A 19,975-nucleotide genomic window follows, 5' to 3' on the forward strand; every position below is an offset into this window, starting at 1 on the left:
GGCCATTGGAGGGTGAACCAACAGCAAAGGAAAACCTTTCTCTCTGTCTCTCTCACTGTCCACTCTGCCTGTCCAAAAAAAATAAGAAATAAAAAAAAATTTATTTCTTTTTAAGAAATAAAAAAAAATTAAAAAAAAAAAAGACACCCCTGCAGCCGGCGCCACGGCTCACTAGGCTAATCCTCCGCCTTGCGGTGCCAGCACACTGGGTTCTGGTCCTGGTTGGGGCGCCGGATTCTGTCCCGGTTGCCCCTCTTCCAGGCCAGCTCTCTGCTGTGGCCAGGGAGTGCAGTGGAGGATGGCCCAAGTGCTTGGGTCCTGCACCCCATGGGAGACCAGGAGAAGCACCTGGCTCCTGCCTTTGGATCAGCGCGGTGTGCCGGCCACAGTGCACCGGCGGCGGTGGCCATTGGAGGGTGAACCAACGGCAAAGGAAGACCTTTCTCTCTGTCTCTCTCTCTCACTGTCCACTCTGCCTGTAAAAAAGAAAGAAAGAAAGAAAGGAAGGAAGGAAGGAAGGAAGGAAGGAAGGAAGGAAGGAAGGAAGGAAGGAAGGAAGGAAGGAAGGAAGGAAGGAAGGGAAAAGAAAAGAAAAGAAAAGAAAAGAAAAGAAAAAGAAAAAGAAAAAGAAAAAGAAAAAGAAAAAGAAAAAGAAAAAGAAAAAGAAAAAGAAAAAGAGAAAAAAAGAAAGACACCCCTGCAATGCTGGCATCCCATATAGGTGGCTGGCTGCTCCACTCTGATTCAGCTCCCTCCCTCCCAGGTAAAGTCACCTGGGAAAGCAGTGGAAGATGACTCAAGTGCTTGGGTCCTGGTACCCACATAGGAGACCGAGATTCAGCTCCTGGCTCCTGGCTCTGGTCCAGCCCAGCCCAGCCCAGCCCTAGCTATTGTGCCCATTTGGGGACTGAGCCAGCAGATGGAAGGTCTCTCTCTGTCTCTCCCTCTATTTCCATAACTCTGCCTTTCAAATAAAATAAATAAATCTTAAAAAATAAAACAAAACACTGCCAAAGGGGCAGCAAAGGAGAAGCCCAACAGGAGGTCAGCGCAGCTGTTGGCGAAGCCGGCCCAATGACAGTGGAGGTGAAGCCCAAGAAGGCCGCCCGGGAGGATAAGTCATCAGACAAAAGAGTGCAAGCAAAGGGGGAGCGTGGAGCACAGGGAAAGCAGCCGAGGGGCTCCCCAGAGGCTGAAGCAGACCCGCCTGCAGAAAGCGGAGAAGCTAAACGTGAGGAGCGTCCAGCCCGTGGTGCAGCCACGTCTGATTCACATCACATACCACATGTTTCCAGTGGTCCCTGTCTCCCTTCTGGTACAGTCCAGAGGAACTCTTTCATCAACTGTTTTGTAAATGCAAGCTTTATAGTAGCTCTAGAAACATTTTTAAGGAGGAGGGAAGCCCACCTCATCCCATTTTTTAAGTGTAAATGATTTTTTTAAGAGGTGAAGTCATTTGCTGGTTGTTTATTTTTTGGTACAACCAGAAAATAGTGGCATATTGAATTATGGGAGGCTTTGACAGTCTTGGGCGTCAGCTTAACATTCCACAGGTGAGGCGGTTTTTAAATCCTACAATACAATGCATACTATATGGCAATTGGGAATCTCGATTGTGCATTTAATCTGTCTCAAATGTTTTCAGTTATTTCTCCTATGTTGTTTAGTAGAATTGTTTCCTACAGAAAACCATTCCTTGTTCTGTCAGAACCATGTGCACTCTGTAACACCTTTGGTTATGGTAGTCCAGTTTTCCTAATGATTTAGTTAATGTGCTGTGAAAGACTGAGTGTCCTGTATATTATGTTAAATTGTGAATGGGTGGGATTTATGTAACAGCAACATTTGAAGATACTTGTACCTGATAGCCTCTTAAGGAAGAGGCTGGAAAGTCATTGGAATAACTTAAAAAAAAAAAAAAAGAATGACAATTCATGGCTTTTTAGATTTTTGGTACATATGTTAAGAATTGTGTACAAGGGGCTGGCGCTGTGGCGCAGCAGGTAAAGCTGCCGCCTGCAGTGCCAGCATCCCATATGGGCGCCGGTTCAAGTCCCAGCTGTTCCACTTCTGATCCGGCTCTCTGCTATGGCCTGGGAAAGCTGTGGAAGATGGCCCAAGTGCTTGGGCCCCTGCACCCATGTGGGAGACCTGGAAGAAGCTCCTGGATCCCAGCTTCGGATAGGGGCAGCTCCAGCCGTTGCGGCCAAATGGGGAGTGAACCAGTGGATGGAAGACCTGTCTCTCTCTCTCTGCCTCTCCTTCTCTGTGTGTAACTCTTTCAAATAAATAAATAAATCTTAAAAAAAAAAAAAGAATTGTGTACAAATTAAAATGTGTGTGCTGATTCTCAATACCAATAAAATCTCAATTATGGCCAAATTCTTTGGAAAAAAAAAAAAAAACACTGGGCTGGCTCTGTGGCATAATGAGTTAAGCCTCCACCTGCAATGCCAGGATCAGATATGGGTGCCAAATCGAGTCTTGGCTGCTCCACTTCTGACCCAGCTCCCTGCTAACAGGCCTGAGAAAGCATTAGATGTTCAAAGTACTTGGATTTCTTTTCTTTTTTTTTTAAGATTTTATTTATTTATTTGACAGGTAGAGTTACAGGCAGTGAGAGGGAGAGACAGAGAGAAATGTCTTCCAGCCGTTGGTTCACTGCCCAAATGGCCGCAACGGCCGGAGCTGCGCTGACCCGAAGCCAGGAACCAGGAGTTTCTCCGAGTCTCCCACACAGGTGCAGGGGCCCAAGTACTTGAGCCATCTTCTACTGCTTTCCCAGGCCACAGCAGAGAGCTGGACTGGAAGACGAGCAGCCGGGAGTAGAACTGGCGCTCACATGGGATGCTGGCGCTACAGGTGGAGAATCAACCCACCACGCCACAGCACTGGGCCCAGACTTACTTTCAGACACAGAATTTAAAAGGCGTGGCAGATGCTGCCAGATGCATATCCAATATGTCCTTTCCTCTGTTTCATCAATGGAACCATGATCTGTGGTTGGAGGCAGCAGAAGTTGTGTACAACTAAAAAAAAAAATCCACCTCTTGGAAATATTTATGGGACATCTGAAGAAACTAAATAATAATTACATTTTTCTTTAGCTGTGATAAAGACATTGTAGCTAAATTTCACGTTTTCATCTTATAGTACTATATACTGAAATATTTATGGGTGAAATAATATGGTGTTTGAGATTTGCTTCAAGATAATACAGAATTTAAAAGTGGGGAGAAGTTGGGGCCGGTGCTGTGGCATCTCATATGGACATGGGTTTGAGACCTGGCTGCTCCACTTCCGATCCAGCTCTCTGCTATGGCCTGGGAAAGCAGCAGCAGATGGCTGAAGTCCTTGAGCCCCTGCACCTGTGTGGGAGACCCCGGAGACAGCTCCTGGCTCCTGGCATCAGATCAACACAGCTCTGGCTATTGCGGCCAATTGGGGAGTGAACCATCAGATGGAAGACCCCTCTCTCTCTCTCTCTCTCTGCCTCTCCTCTCTCTGCATAACTCTTTCAAATAAAAATATAAAAATCTTTAAAAAAAAGTGGGGAGAAGTCAAGACAAAACGGAACTGCCTGTGAGCTGATAACTGAGGTCAGGTCATAGATACAGCACAGTTAATTACTCTGCCCTTGTATATGTTTGAAAACATAAAAAAGGAAAAGACTGAACATGAATCATGTCTATAAATACTTTTAAATTATTGGGGGGAAAAAAAGTCAACAAAACTCATCTCCCTAAACTCCCCTTGAACCTAGAAGCAGCCACGACACAGTTCTGGCTGAGACAGCACACATAAAAACAACTGGGTATGTCAAGGAGTTTTCCTTTTCTGACAGAGGTGCCTCTACTCCCTGCTTCCCCTCCTGGAGATGAAATCCAGGCAGTAGATTAGCTAGCCTGAGACCATGAAGAGGCCACTTAGAGGATGAAATAGGCAGAGGGAGGTGCCTGGGACATCAAGAACTAGGGGAAATTGGTGCCTCCCCATTGGACTGCCTGAACAGAGCAGACACTTTCTAACACAACTGTTGGGCATAACAACAGCAACACACAGAGAAATGCATCAAAAATGAGACGATGTAAAGGCAAAGGGAGGTGGACAGAACAGGCACGGGTGTTGATGGCCGCAGCCCTAAATTCAGGAAGAACAAACAAGTGCCCTTGCATCTCAGCACTTCTCAAACACAAGGGCACTGCAGCTTCTTCCCCCAAAGACAGAAAGGAACGACCTCCGAGGAGCCTCTGTCCTCTGCCGGCTTCTCATCACCCTCCAGGTCAGCTGAGGAACAGACCAGGCGTGCTTTCAGTGAACTTCCCATCCCCCCTCACAGTTCCCCCTCAGCACCATGCCAGCCAAAAATGACTCTACCACGCAGGGCTACAACACAAATGCATGCTGGAACTGAACCCTTTTAAATACAGCAAGTTTAAGTCACCCAGGTGGTGGAAGGGAGCTTACTAGTCTAGGGGAAACAGGCTAGTGTCTACTCTGGGGGAAGACAGCTTTAAAAAAAATGCAGACAGAGTACAATCTCAGGGAAGAGTTAGGGATTAAACGGCAGAAGAAATTCCACATAAATTAGAGGGACACAGTGGACCTAGGTGGAGGGTGTGGACACACACAACTCGGGACCCCAGCCGCCGAGAGCCTCAGCACCGGCTTTGGAGAGTGAGGTGAGACCAGACTGCAGCAGCCCAAGCCGCTGTGATAAAGCTGCAGGAAGAGCCTGGCATGAGTCCGGCGTGGAGCCCTGTGGGGGACAGTGTGCCTGCCAACCTAGAGGAGAAAGTGGGGCACGTTTCTCTCACACACCACCCTGTACTGGTGTCCTGTAATCAGCCAAGAGCGGGCAGGCACAATTTTGGACATACATAACAGCTGTGCTAGCTCGTGTCCACGCGCCCACCAACCAGTCGAGAGGAAACGTGTTAGTCTGGCTGGGAGAACAGACAGCAGGATGCACGCTCATGACAGAGGGAGCCTTGTCTGCTGGGCTGTGAAAACACACAATAGCACTGGGGGACTTCAATAGTCGACTTCAGCAGTGGACAGATCAACCAGACAGAAAGTCAGCAAGCAAACAGCAGTCAGTCGACCCTACAGACCATGTGGACCTAACAGTTATCTACAGAACTTTTCACCCTACAGCTGCAGACACATATGCTTTTCACCAGTTCAAGGAACTTTCTCCAGGACAGACCACAGCCCAGGCCATAAAGCAAGTCTCAAGAAATTTTAAAAAAATCAAAATCATATCATGCATCTTCTCTGACCACAGTGGGATGAAGCTGGAAATCTACAGCTCAGGAACTTCTAGAACAAATGCAAACACATGGAGACTGAACAACATGCTCCTGAATGAACAGTGGGTCACAGAAGAAATCAAAACAGAAATCCAAAAACTGTTGAAGAACAGTTTTATTTTTTCCATACAACTTGTTGAACTCTTTACTTAGTATAGAGTTAATCCTCTGTGTATAAAGTTAATTGAAAATAGATCTTAGCAAAAAAATAAGAATGGGAATAGGAGAGGGAGGAGGGTGGGTACAGTGAAAGAATCACTATCACTATGTTCCCAAAGTTGTATTTATGAAATGCATGAAGTTTGTATACCTTAAATAAAAGGTTTCTGGGTAAAACAAACAAACAAAAAACCTAGCATAAGCAAAATTGTCAACTTTAAATGAAAAAAAGTCAAAAATGAGGGAAATAAATAAATACAGCAAATTTGAATGACTCCTTCAGATCTGGATTTTATCAAGCACTGTGAAACTAGAGGACACTACCACAGCATTCAAAGTAAATACAGCCAGACTGAACACATGAGACTCAGATACTCTACTGCATATTGATTACAGCTCTGTTAGAAACTAAATGTAGCAGGACTTCATTATAGGTAATGGAGAATGGAGTATTTAGATAAAACTGATTTGCCAGCTGATTAAAACACAAATTTCAAAACATCAAATCTTAAATTTTGGTTCCCAAAATGTACTACATGTTTCATTGCCTTAGTAAAAAGAATACAATGACAGCTAATTTTTCAATTGTTTGTTTATTTTAGAGGTAGAGACAGACAGAAACAGAGAGCTCCAATCTGCTGACTCACTCCCCAGATGCCTGCAACCAGCTCCAGCCAAAGCCAGGAGCCAGGAACCCAAGCAACAACTCGAGCTGCCGCCTGCCAGCAGCTACATTAGCAGGAAGGTGGAACCCAAGTCCTCCAATATGCGGCCCAGCTGTCCCAACTGAGGACTAAACCGCGAGGCCTCACCTAGTCCCCAATTAATTTAATTTCAAATTCCTCTGTACAGGATGAGGAAACCAAGGTCAGTTAGCAGGAAGATGGACTAGAAGCACAGCAGCTGGACTCCAGCTGCCACTGATATGGGATGCTGGCACTGCAAGAGGCAGCTTAACCCACTGTGCCATTATGCTAGTCCCCATTACACACGCCTATGAAATGTATATCGGGCACAAACAACATTTTATTCTAATTAGTTTCCTGAACCACCAGTTTGTCATATCTTTAGACCCTGACTTAGTATTTTGGGGACAGAGTATTTATTTATTTATTTAAAGAATTATTTCTTTGAAAGACAGAGTTACAGAGAGAGGTAGAACCAGAGCTAGAGAGAGGTCTTCCATCTGCTGGTTCACTCCCCAAATGACTGCAATGCCCAGATCTGAGCTGATGCGAAGCCAGGAGCCAGGAGCTTCTTCCCGGTCTCCCACGTGGGTACAGGGACCTAAAGACTTGGGCCATCTTGTACTGCTTTCCCAGGCCATAGCAGAGAGCTGGGTCAGAAGAGGAACAGCGGGGACTCGAACTGGTGCCCATGTGGGATGCCAGCCAGCAGGCTGAGGCTTTAACCCACTGTGCCACAGTGCCGGCCCCTATATTTTTTTATTCTAGTGAGTGTAATTATTGTTCTACCTCTGGGAAGGTTTTGTAGTTTGGTTTCTGGCTTCTGCTTTTATTAGAGTTTCATTCAAGAGCATGTGTTTCATTCATTCATTTCATTTTATTCAAGAGCTGACAATACTGCTACTTTTAAATTTTTTTTTTCAGTGTTCTTTCCAGAACAATCTGCAAGTTATTTCTTAAAAATGTTCACGGGGAACTGAAAAGATGTTTTTCTGAGGGGTAGGGGAGCCTCTGGCTCAGCAGTTAAGAGCAGCTTGGGACACCCAAATCCCATACTGGAGTGCCTAAGATCAAGTTCTCTGCTTCCACTTCCAGCTTCCTGCTGAAGTGTGAACACTGGGAGGCATGGTGATGGTTTAAGTACTGTTTCCCTGCTACCAATATGAGAGACCCAGAAGGAATTCCAGGATCCTGGCTTCAGCCCAGCTCAGCCCAATGACTGCAGCCATTTGGGATGTGAACCAGTAGATGGAAGATAACTCTTTCAAATAAATGAAAATAAATAAAAAACTAAAAAATGTAAGATGTTTTTCTGTCAAGTGAGAGTATACTATACTTTAACAACCTTAATGATTACATTCATGCATTGCTTAGCAATGGGGATCTGTTCAGAGAAATGCATCATTAGGCGATTTCATTGTTTTGTGAACATCACAGAGTATAAACACAACCCTAGACACAAACTGGCAACATGCAACACACTATTTCACTGTAAACATGCTTCAGTAGAATGAACACACTCTAAATAATGACTAGCATAGCAAATACATCAATCAGTAGCCCAGCTGTTCACTACCAAGTGCTATGAACTGCACATACTTGTGTACTCTATCTGTGTGCCATCACTAGTGTAGCAGATGGACCCACATCAGCATCACACAAACAGGAGTCGGGTGTCACACTAGGCTGCCACGTTCACTCCCACCAGGTGATGGGAACTTTCCAGCCCCAACATCTATGCAGTCTGCCGTTGACCAAAACGTTGTTCTAAGTACACGGCTGTGTATGTGCCAGATTCTTCATACGTCACTTTTTATTTCTTTGATGTAGCAAGGACTGGAAGCTACTTCAATGTCCCCACTAGCATTCATACTGAAAGGACTCACGCTGGGCGGCTGTTTCAAATGGGTTCAATCCCTGGCTCTGGGTCTAGACTCCAGCTCCCGCTAATGCGGACTCTGGAAGGCAGGGCTGATGGCTCAAGTGGTTCCTGCCACTCGCATGGAGACAGCTAGGCTTCCAGGTCCTGTGGCCATGGAAGGCACTTGGGGAGTGAACCACTGGACGGAGTGCTCTATTTGCTTCTCTCCCTGTATGCTTCTCAAAGAAAAAAAAATGATAAAAATCTTTTTAAATAAATTAAGTACTCTCATACTGTTTCTCTGTTCCTCCCTAGGTTTTCATTTTGCATATTTTACTGCTTCATCTTTCATAGAAATTTGTGATTCCATTTAAATAAGGAACTATATCATTGATTATCATAAAGTACCTTTCTGTTTTTCCTCATGCTATGGGTATCACCTTTTTTCTTATTTGAGAACTAAAGAGACAGACAGATAGTGAGAGAGCTCCTGGTTTACTGTGATTTACTCTCCAAATGCCCATGATATCCAAGCCACAGCCAGAAACAGGTGCCAGGAACACAATGCAAGTCTCCCAAAGAGTGGCAGAGATTGAAATGCACTGCCTCCAGGATACGTACTGGCGGGAAGCTGCAGTCGGAAGCCTGGCCTGGACCTGAATCCAGGCATTGTGATGCAGCATGCATGCACCTTAATCACTTATATAAGTATCTGGTCCATGTGTGCTGCTTTTAATTCAGCTTTTTCAAACAATACTACAAAACCATTGATAACTCTTCTGTTTATACAGCTGCTTTCCTAGTGTCTTATTTGGGTATCCATTTACTCCCAACAACCTTAGCAATTCTGTTCTACTGTGCAAACTGCAAGTACATATCTGGGTTTTGTATTTCAGGTAATCCGAGTCTTCCTTAGGAGCTGGGCTCATGTCATGAGCACTGAGTATCGTAACAAGCACATCTGGTCTTGCTTTTTGTTTTCTCTTTCTCCCTTCCAGGCTCACTCTTTTGTTACCCAAATTTGCTACACAGTTATTTCACACATTAAATACAAACCATAATGTTCATTTTTCTCTACCCTAGCCCAACACCATGAGAGATTCTAACTGGAATGGGGGTGGATAACAGCCAAAGAACAGTTTTCATAAAATACAACACACTGACATGTAAATTATACAAAGAGGTCTCCTAAGTGAGACAGGCAGAAAGCAGGTACCACATAAACAAAGGAGGCACAGAATTAGGTGCATCCCAGAAACTGAAGGGAAGTCCATGACGTAGCAGCACCATGAATGTGGGCATCCATCGCAGGACAAGAAACCTGCGAGGCTGGCAGGCCAGGCTAGCCGGGGGTTTAGGATTTTATTCCAAGTGCCACAGGCAGCCTTCTCACGTACTCCTGAGAAGGGAACTAACTGCCAACATTTAAAATGCCTTTAAAATGCCATGCATAGAACAAACTGAAACATGCCACTCATGGAACTATGGGGACAAGGTACACTGCTGCAGCAGCCAGACCAGAGATGACGCTGGCCTGCGGCAGCTGGCAAACAATAAACAGAAGTGCACCCAGAGATTTTTTTTTAACAAGGTTGTACTAACCGTCTTCCAGTTTATTTCCAGTTCAATGCAAAGTTACTGCTATATAAGGTCATCTTTATCCACAGACATGTCTATTCTTTCATATTTTTTTTTCATTTGGTGAAATATCAGTAACATATCCATGATTCCCAGGTACCATCTGGACATGAGAACACAGCAAAGAAAATTTCATAGCCTCACAGAGCTACAGGCCATGAAATAAAACTCAGTCCTCCTGAAACACCTGGTTACACCCTAAAAAATACACCAAGTCACAACACCAGACACTCACTCAGAAAACATTTACTAAGTTCCATATGTGCCCCGGGCCCTATGCTAGTGTCAATTCCATACCCTCCCTTCAAGCTGTCTGCTGTGGCTGAAACTATTAGCTTTTCAGGGAAAAAACAGTCCAATGTAACGCTAATTGTCCTGGGTGAAGTCTGCCAACAGTGGGCATGCCTGAATTGCAGGGCTGAGAAGAAACAAATGGTTTCTTGAGATCCTGGTAGAATGGGAGGAAGTCAGACAGGGAGGTCAGATGAGAAAGAGCAGAAATTCAGAACAGGTATGGAAAGTAAATACTAATTACGACAAGAAAACAGGGATCCCAGGAAACCTCAGAACCTGAACACAAACATCTGGAGTCCATTCAATCTCATTTTAATAGAGCAAAGTCTGGCACTGTTTGAAATTAACTACACACGCAGGATTCTTCTGCTGGTGTTGGGACTTATGGATAATCAGCATTAGAGGAGATAAATTCATTTACTATCAATAATTTTCTTCAATGTCCATCATCTTAGAAAAGGTGAAACCAAGATGCTATCCAAATGTTAAGTCACGTGTGCTGTACTTTAGACATTGGCTTTATTTTTGCAATATGCTTACTCTCAAAAAGCATCCACTTCGAAAGAAAGTAGAGAAAAATGAATTCATTTGAAAGCCTCTAAGAAATGAGTATCTAGGCAAAGAGTATCCATCCCCTTAATGGGATGCTGGCTGCCACTTTAAGAAGTCATCCTATTCAGGATCCTTTTGGTTCATAGGAACTCACTTAACCTAAGAATCAGAGATGTGTTCGCTTGGCAGAGGAAGAAGATCCTGCACAGACCTACTTCTCCAGCCCTCACAGGTCTGCATCAGATATTCCGATGGAAAACAGGATTTGGTATTCTGATTAAAAACTTACAAAGGGAAATGTATATAAAGAAACTAGGCAGTCCTAGGTCCCAAGAAACACCACACAAAGACCTCAATGCTCTGCTAAATTCAGGAATGGTCAGCAAACTTCCAGATAACCCATGATGAACAGTAAGGGTGAACCAGAAGCAGTAACTGAAACAAGATACTCAGGGCAGCTCTCCTGGAACTAACAGAAGCAGAGTAAGATTAAGTCAAAAGCTTTTTCAGGGCGCAGTCTGAGCTGTACAATACAGAAACCACCCCTGACCCTGAGCACCTCACAGGTGACCCGTCCACACAGGATGTGCTGCAGGCCTGAAAGAAACGAAAAGAAAGCATCTCCCTATTAACACAAAAGCTATATTAGACAGAGCGTACTTCAAAAAGCTTGTAGGAAAATGGAATTAAAAGATCAGTTTGGTCTGTTGAAATCTTTACTTAATGTATACTAAGCTGATCTTCTGTATATTAAGATAATCGAAAATGAATCTTGATGTGAATGGAAGGGGAGAGGGAGTGGGAAAGGGGAGGGTTGCGGGTGGGAGGGATGGTATGGGGGGAAAGCCATTATAATCCATAAGTCGTACTTTGGAAATTTATATTCAGTAACTAAAAGTTAAAAAAAAAAAAAGATCAGTTTGGTTTAAAATGCTTCTGAAATCTATGCATAATTTACTCATAATACATATTTTCCATGAACTGCTTGGAGACTCATTGCATATTGAGTTAAATACAACATAGTATTAAAAGTAATTTTACTTGTTACATTGTAATTCTGGGGGGCCATGAAAAATTTAAAACTATTCTTATGGCCCCATTTTGTGGCTTACATTATACTGTTATTTCTATTGAGCAGTGCTATTCCAAATGAGTCATGTTTTATCAAAAGCCTTTAATTCATGTGACCATTTTAACATTTTCACTTAATTTAATATCGTTTGTTCCTTTAGTATCAAGCTCCTCTTTTATAAATCTTAGATAAGACTGTTTTAAGGTGAAAAACAGTGAGAGCTTCCCACACTGTCCAATAAAAGAGAATGACCCGAGTCTCTGCCAGAAGGTAGAGCCTTCAGAGTTCCCATATGGTACCCAGACTCTCCATGTCATCTCTGGCAAGAGGGTTACACAGTAAGAGAGCAGCATGGACACACAGAATAGGGTTAGGTCAAAAGTTGAACTAAATCTGTCCAGCATAAAACAACGCTTTATTTTAGGACTTTCTCAATTACAGCCTAAGTGTTATGTATAACGTGAGATACAGGTTGTTCATTTTTATCGGTTCAAGCAAACCAATTCTCAGCAATTCTCGGATATTGACATAACCCCTTTGAGCAGAATCTCACAATGACTCCAGCTTACACAGAGAAAACACATCGCTCTCCCAGCACTCCTTTTCATGAGATGCCATGCCACTGTAAAAATGTTTATTTATTTTCAGCTATTTGAAAGGCAGAGAGAAAGAGACAGACAGACATATCCTTCACTACTGTTCACTCCCCAGATGCCCATAAATAGCTGAAACTGGCCAGGCCACAAACCAAAGCCTGGACCACCACCCACATCACTTACATGAGCCGTCACCTGCTGCTTCCAAAGTTGCATTAGCTGGAAGCTGAATTGGAAACACAGCACCTGGGATTCAGACCAGAACACCAACATAGGACATGAGCATCCCAAGCAGTGGCTTGACTACAGTGCCACAGGCCTGCCCCAACAAATTTTAAAGACACTAGAATTCTCAATTATAAACATTAGAAACAGTCCATGGTTCACCTGGAAACTTGAAGAAACGTGGTTTTAGGCAAATCAGAATTTCACAGATAAAACAGAACATAAACAGTTTTACAAGACAGCACTGACTTAAAAGACAGAATACAGTAACACTAACAGAAAAAAACCAATGGACAATCCCAACATTGTAACACTACTACTTTGGCCGGCGCCGCGGCTCACTAGGCTAATCCTCCGCCTTGCGGCGCCGGCACACAGGGTTCTAGTCCTGGTCGGGGCACCGGATTCTGTCCTGGTTGCCCCTCTTCCAGGCCAGCTCTCTGCTATGGCCCGGGAGTGCAGTGGAGGATGGCCCAAGTGCTTGGGCCCTGCACCCCATGGGACACCAGGAGAAGCACCTGGCTCCTGCCAACGGATCAGGGCGGTGTGCCGACCGCAGCACGCCAGCCGCAGTGGCCATTGGAGGGTGAACCAACGGCAAAAAGAGGACCTTTCTCTCTGTCTCTGTCTCTCACTGTCCACTCTGTCAAAAAAACAACAACGAAAAACACTACTACTTTAAAAAAAAGGTATTAAATTTTTTTATACAAGACTCAGTAATACAGAAATAAAATGGATTTTTTTTTAGGCCAAAATTTCCTACAGAATAAAATATTACTACGTGGGGCCAGGGCAGTGGTGCAGCAGATTAAGCTTCTATATCTGAGTGCTGGTTCAAGTCCTGGCTGCTCTGCTTCCCATTCAGCTCCCTGCTGATGCACCTGAGAAGGCAATGGAAGGTGGCCCAAGTGCTTGGGTCCTCACTGTTAATGCAGGAGACTCTGATGGAGTTCCAGGCTCAGAGCTTTGAGCTGCTACAACCATTTGAAGATCAATGATCTCTCTCTCTCACTCCCTCCCTCTGACAGCTCCTATGTTTTTAAACCCTCCCTATCAGTCTGCTTTTCAAATAAAATAAACCTTTAAAAAAAATAAGCATTACTCAAGGGCTGGGTCATGGTACCATTTAGGATGTCTGAATTCCATATTGGGGGAGGGTTTGTTCTTAGCTGCTCCACTTCTGATGCAGCTTCCTGCTAATACCCCTGGGAGGCAGCAGATGAGCGCTGAAGTTCTTGAGTCCCTGCCACCCAAGACGTGGGAAACCCAGATGGAGTTCCTGGCTCCTGGTGTGAACTGATGGCTGGAATAACTCATCAACACATCATTCTTCCAGTCATACTTATGAGGCTTCTCCACATTCACAGTCAAAGGCAGCAGTGGGTTCTGCAGTCAAGCAGCTGAGCTTTTAAACCCAGCTCTGAAGCTCAGCTCTGCCACTTACCAGAGGTCAGAGTTGGCAGGTTATCAGGCCTCCATGCTGAGAACTGCCATCCGTAAAATGGAGATAATGATAGCCCCTATTTCTGAGTTCTCATGAGGATTAAAATAAAATACAGTACTTAGAATAATACCCAAAACCCAGAAGAATATATAATCAGACACTTAATTCAAACCTTCGTCTTTAATTGAAACAAATAATCACTAAGGATAATAATCTAAGCTCAGGTCATGGCAGTTCTCCACTGCATAACTGCATATCTTACTTATCTATGCCCTCCTGCAGCGGGACATTGAGATTTTTTTTTTTTTTCCAAATGAATATCCATGAGCAATTCTCCTTGGGCAAAGAGGTGCATGTTTTTCTAGATTAAACCACTGGATAGTGGCCGGCGCCATGGCTCACTAGGCTAATCCTCTGCCTCCGGCACCGGCACTCCAGGTTCTAGTCCCAGTTGGGGCGCCAGATTCTGTCCCGGTTGCTCCTCTTCCAGTCCAGCTCACTGCTGTGGCCCAGGAGGGCAGTGGAGGATGGCCCAAGTCCTTGGGCCCTGCACCCACATGGGAGACAGGAGGGGGCACCTGGGTCCTGGCTTTGGATTGGCGCAGTGCACCAGCCATGGCGGCCATTTGGGGAGCGAACCAACAGAAGGAAGATCTTTCTGTCTCTCTCTCTCTGGAAAAAATAAAAAATAAAACACTGACTAGTAGTGAATGCGGGACGCCAGGGTGTGCCCATTTTCCACCATGGAAGGAGCACACCCCAGTCCTGAGCTCGCAGTCTAAGTCTGACAGCTCTCGTGGTTCTAAACCACATTTCCCTGCAGTGAGACTGAGCATCTCCAATTCCCAGCTTCTTCTGCTGCAAGCTGCCTGCATATCCATCCACCACTCGTTTTATTTGTGTCCTCCATCTGTGTTTTTCTTTTTTAACATAGTCTGGTTCTAAATCCACTGGACACTAAAGACAGCACATCTCTCTCCCAGTCATGCCACTTGTCTTTCAGTTGAGTTTACAACCTCTTTCATTAAACCTAAGTTTTTCTTTTTGATGTATTAAATCATTTCTCCTTGATGGCTGGTTCTTCTTTTCTTGATTTGTTAAAGATCTTCCACATCCTAAAGTCACATACTCTATGATTTCCTCTTTTTTAAAACAATATTCTGATGTTTATTGTCTATTTTCAACAGGAATTTACTTTGCTTTTTGTGCGAAGGAGAGCTTTAATTTTTCCCTCAGACAGAAAGCCAATTCAACAGGCCACTTTCTCTTTCCCTATAGATAGGAAAAGCTATCTCCAGCACTGACCAACTTTCCAAGTACGTGTGGATCCACGCTTCAACTCTATTCTACTAGTACTGTCTCTCTTGCACTACTATTATGCCACTTCAAATACCATGCTATCCTGTTACTTTACTGACATATAACTTAAAACACACAGTGAGCCAATGTGATTGAACACTCAACCCCACCCCCAGCGATCCAACCCACACCAAGATACCAACCTCCTCACCCTCTACGAGGCTCCCACACAACCCTTTCCAGTCAGCACCAGGCTTCCAAGATCTCTCTCACCATCCATCAGCACTACTACCACCTTAACTTACTACAAAAGAAGTCTGCAGGTTCCATCTCAGTCGGTGTGCAGCACTTTATTCTTTCTCACTGTCCTGTAGTATTCTACTTTACATATTATAATTTTTATTTTTTAAAAAGGTTCATTTATTTATTTGAAAGGAAGAGTTATAAAGAGGCAGACAGAAGCAGAAAGAGAGGTCTTCCATCCACTGGCTCACCCCCCAAATGGCTCCAACAGCTAGAACTGTGGTGATCTGAAGCCAGGAGCCAGGAGCTTCCTCCAGGTCTTCAACGCTCGAGCAGGGGCCCCAGCACTTGGGCCATCTTGTACTGTGTTCCCAGGCCATGGCAGAGAGCGGGATTGGAAGTGGAGCAGTGGGACTTGAACTGGCACCCATATAGGATGCTGGCACTGCACGCAGTGGCTTTACCTGCTACACCACACTGCCAGCTCCCATATTATAATTTTTAAATTAGTTTCCATATCCATCAGGGCAAGTGCTGCCTTTTTTTTTTTCAAGAACTGTCTTGGCTATTCTTATGCCTCTACTTTTACATATGAAGCTAATTTTCTACAGAGAAAAAAAAAAGCCACTACATTTTTGTCAGAAATTACATAATTTACAAAACAATAACTTTTTGGTATTATTACTAAATATATTTTATTTTTTATTTATACATTTAATTTGGAAATGTTTATAACAGAACTGTGAAACTGAAGTTTAGATACAACAGGTGTCATTATCTTAGACAGACATGAAAATTATTTACATGATAGAAGACTCCAGAACTTCAGTGGGATGCAGTCTCACGTACGCCATTTCAACAGAGATTTCAATCTATGTATCTTCTAAGAATGTCACCATCTCTAGACAGAAAATAATCCTTGCCATCTAGGACTACTTTGTGCCTCCATATTCTGGAAAAACTTTATCTCCAACTCTCACACTCACTCAGTTAATCTCTCCACCTGTTCTTTTAGCCTGGTCCCACAGCTACTGCTGGTGCTTATAATATTTTTCCTTGAGACTTTTCTGGAAGCATGGTAGCTTTTTGGTTACCATTTCTGTGGCACTCCTCTCAACTACTACCCAGTTAAAGAGCATAAGACACTTCCTAAATGCTGGACCTGCAGTGGCCCCAGCACAGCAGCTCCCACTCTGTTCACACACCGCCATGAACAGAGTCCCACAGTCTGACCCTCGGGACTTGTGAAAAGCATTAAATAAACTTTAAATAACCTTTCCACACATAGATACAGTATACCTGCCTTTTACTCCCTCTAACTATATATTCTGAAGTAACATTTGGGGTACATGACAGGACTTCCTATAAAGAAGTTTTTATTTTCTGATAAGCTACAGTCAGTTTGAAAGCTGACCTTATATCCAGTAATGCTGAATTCTTTTATTAATACAAACAACAGGGCCAGCGCCATGGCTCACTTGGTTAATCCTCCACCTGCAGCACCGGCATCCCATATGGGCGCCGGGTTCTAGTCCCAGTTGCTCCTCTTCCTGTTCAGCTCTCTGCTGTGGCCTGGGAGGGTAGTGGAGGATGACCCAAGTGTTTGGGCTCCTGTACCTGCATGGGAGACCAGGAAGAAGCACCTGGCTCCTGGCTTCGGATCAGCGCAGCGCGCCGGCCGAGGTGGCCATTGGAGGGTGAACCAACGGTAAAGGAAGACCTTTCTCTCTGTCTCTCTCACTGTCTATCACTCTGTCAAATAAAAAAAAAAAAAAACAAACAATATGTTCATTTCACTTTAATTTTCTAGAAAGACATCTTGTCTGTCTTCCTTTAGGATTTTAATTTGGTTTTGCCTATATTACTGATAGATACACATCTGTCTTTCTCTTGACTTTAATTCTCTAAGGTTTTACCATAAAGCAGAGGTGGAGAACTTTTTGCTGCCAAGGGCCATTTGGATATTTATAATATTATCTGTGGGCTGTATGAAATTATCAATTGAAAAATTAGCCTGCTCTAGATTTGCTGAATTTCAAGTCCTACCAGCAGTTGCCTTGGCAAGACCAGACCAGTGATTTTGCGGCCTTCCACGGTCCATGGCCAGACACGTCCCACCCCTGCATAAAGCATGACACTCTGTTGTCTATAAGAGTTTGAAAGGCAGCCTTTACTGGAAAAGTTCATTTCACTTTAAGATTTAAGACTTTTGTTGTTTACATTAATAATGAGTTTTATCACATACTTTTGGTAAATCTAATAAACTATGTAGATAAATTTTCAAATATTAAACTATCCTTATATCTCTAGCCCAATTAAAATTTCTGTGTTAAAATAAGCACTTAACCCTTGGATTATATTGCCACCTGGGCCTCCCACATTCCATGTAGGAGTGCCTGTTTAAAGACATGGCCACTCTGCTTCAGCTTTCAATCCAACTTCCTGACTTAATGCACACCCTGGCAAGCAGACAATGGATCAAGTTCTTGGGTCCCTGTTGCCCATGGGAGAAACCCAGGCTGAGTGCCAGGCTCCTGCCTTCAGATTAGCCCAGCCCTGGCTGTTGCAGGCACCTGGGGAGTGAACTCACACACAGGAGATCTCTCTATCTCTCTCTCTCTCTCTCTCTCTCTCTCTCTCTCTCGGCATCTCTAATAAACACATTTTTAAAAATTTTTTTAAATGCATATGTTCGGGGCCGGCGCCATGGCTCACTTGGTTAATCCTCTGCCTGTGGCGCCAGCATCCCATATAGTCACTGGGTTCTGGTCCTGGTGGCTCCTCTTCTGGTCCAGCTCTCTGCTGTGGCCTGGGAAGGCAGTAGAGGATGGCACGGGTGCTTGGGCCCCTGCACCCGCATGGGAGACCAGGAGGAGGCATCTGGCTCCTGGCTTCGGATCTACGCAGTGCGCCAGCCGTGGCAGCCATTTGGAGAGTGAACCAACGGAGGGAAGACCTTTCTCTCTATCTCTCTCACTGTCTAACTCTACCTGTCAAATAAAAAAAATGCATACGTTCATAAATACAATGGAATGTAAAATATCTCCCTTGAATATTTTTAGTCTAGGTTTCAAGACCAAATTTGCCTGTTCTCAGTCTGGTAACTTTCCTTCTTTTTCTATCCTCTCAGCCAATTTATATAACATTGGAATTATCCTACAGTGTAACTGAAATTATGAATGCAAATATCACAGTTAAAACTATTCCTTCAGGGCCAGCCTTCTAGTACAGCAGGCAGAGCCATGGCCTGCAACATCAGCATCCCCTATGGGTTCCATTTCATGGCTGTGGCCTGGCTGCTCAACTTCTAATCCAGCTCCCTGCTACGGGCCTGGGAAAAGCAGCTGAAAATGGCCCAAATACTTGGGCCCCTGACATCCACACGGGAGCCTCAGATGAAACTCCTGGTCCTGGCTTCAGCCTGGCCCAGCCCTGGCTGTTGTAGCCATATGGGAAGTAAACCAGCAAATGGAAGATTTCCCTCTTTCTCTCCTTCCCTCTCTCTGTAACTCTTTCAAATAAAGAAATATTTTAAAAATATAAAACTATTCCTTCTGACACCACTTCTCACAAACAAGGATGGCAATCATCAAAAAGCCAAGAACGAGAAAGTGTTGGTGAGGGCATGGAAGGAAAGGAAATGGTACAGCCACTGAGGGACGTGTCAGGTGGGGCCTCAAAAATAAGCAGCAGCAATAGGGCTCCCAGGATACACTCAAAGAAATGAGAACACACCCACACAGTAACTCACACAAGGCTCCTAGAAGGGAGATTTATAATCGGCATGATGCAAGAAATCGTCCAAATATCCACCAACTGGAGAACAGACAAATAAAGCATGACATATACACATACAACGGTCTACCACTGGCCACAATAAGGCAGAGTGGGGGCTGGTGTTGTGGTGCAGCAGGTTACAGCCCCAGACTGCAGTGCCGGCAGCCCATATGGGAGCCAGTTGGAGTTCCGGCTGCTCCTCTTCCAATCCAGCTCTCTGCTCTGGCCGTTGCAGTCATTTGGGGAGTGAACCAACAGAATGTAAGACACCTCTCCCTCCCTCCCTCCCTCTCTCTCTGTAACTCTGTCTTTCAAATAAATAAAATAATTATTAATAAAAAAAGGCAGAGTGAACAAATATATGCCACAACACGGTTAGACCTTAAGAAGACTATGCGAAGTGAAACAATCACAAAGCCCACCTGCTGTATGGCTCCATCATACAAACTGAGCTGAACAGGCACACAGAAACAAAGCAGATTAATAGATGCTGAAGCCGGAAGCGTTTAGGGAGAGGAAAACATCCTAAAATTGACTGTGGCAATCACTGCACTACTCTGCAAAAAAAGTAAAACCCAATGAGTTTTACATTTCAACAGTAAATGGCATGGCATATGAATTATATCTCAATTAAAGTTTTTAAGTTTTAAAGATTTATTATTTATTAGAGTAACAGAGAGAGAGGAACAGAGATGGAGGGAGGGAAGGAGGGAGGGGGGGAGCGGGAAGGGGGGAGGGATGGAGGGAAGGAGAGAAGGAGGGAGGGGGAGAGAAGGAGGGAGGGAGATATGGATGGATCTTCTATTCACCAGTTCAC

At 44.2% G+C, this 19,975-nt stretch overlaps 1 protein-coding gene across 8 annotated transcripts in view; it reads right to left on the reverse strand.

The window, feature by feature from the left end:
• Positions 1 to 19,975, reverse strand: part of YAF2 (YY1 associated factor 2) — an 80,591-nt gene that overhangs the window by 22,096 nt on the left and 38,520 nt on the right. The window contains exon 1 of one of the 8 annotated variants that reach the window (XM_008259394.5): positions 19,581 to 19,690. The exons of 5 other annotated variants lie outside the window; for them this stretch is intronic. In XM_008259394.5, coding sequence (XP_008257616.4) covers positions 19,581 to 19,600 — 20 coding nt within the window. In that variant the 5' untranslated portion in view covers positions 19,601 to 19,690. Of the gene's footprint in view, positions 1 to 12,353; positions 12,417 to 19,580; positions 19,716 to 19,975 lie in introns of those variants that run through there. 2 more of the 8 variants (XM_089304047.1, XM_089304049.1) reach the window with 2 other exon arrangements.

This window comes from Oryctolagus cuniculus, chromosome 9 (genome assembly GCF_051225735.1).
Source record: "Oryctolagus cuniculus isolate XC-2025 breed Fujian yellow rabbit chromosome 9, ASM5122573v1, whole genome shotgun sequence".
Classification (NCBI taxonomy): Eukaryota; Metazoa; Chordata; class Mammalia; order Lagomorpha; family Leporidae; genus Oryctolagus; species Oryctolagus cuniculus.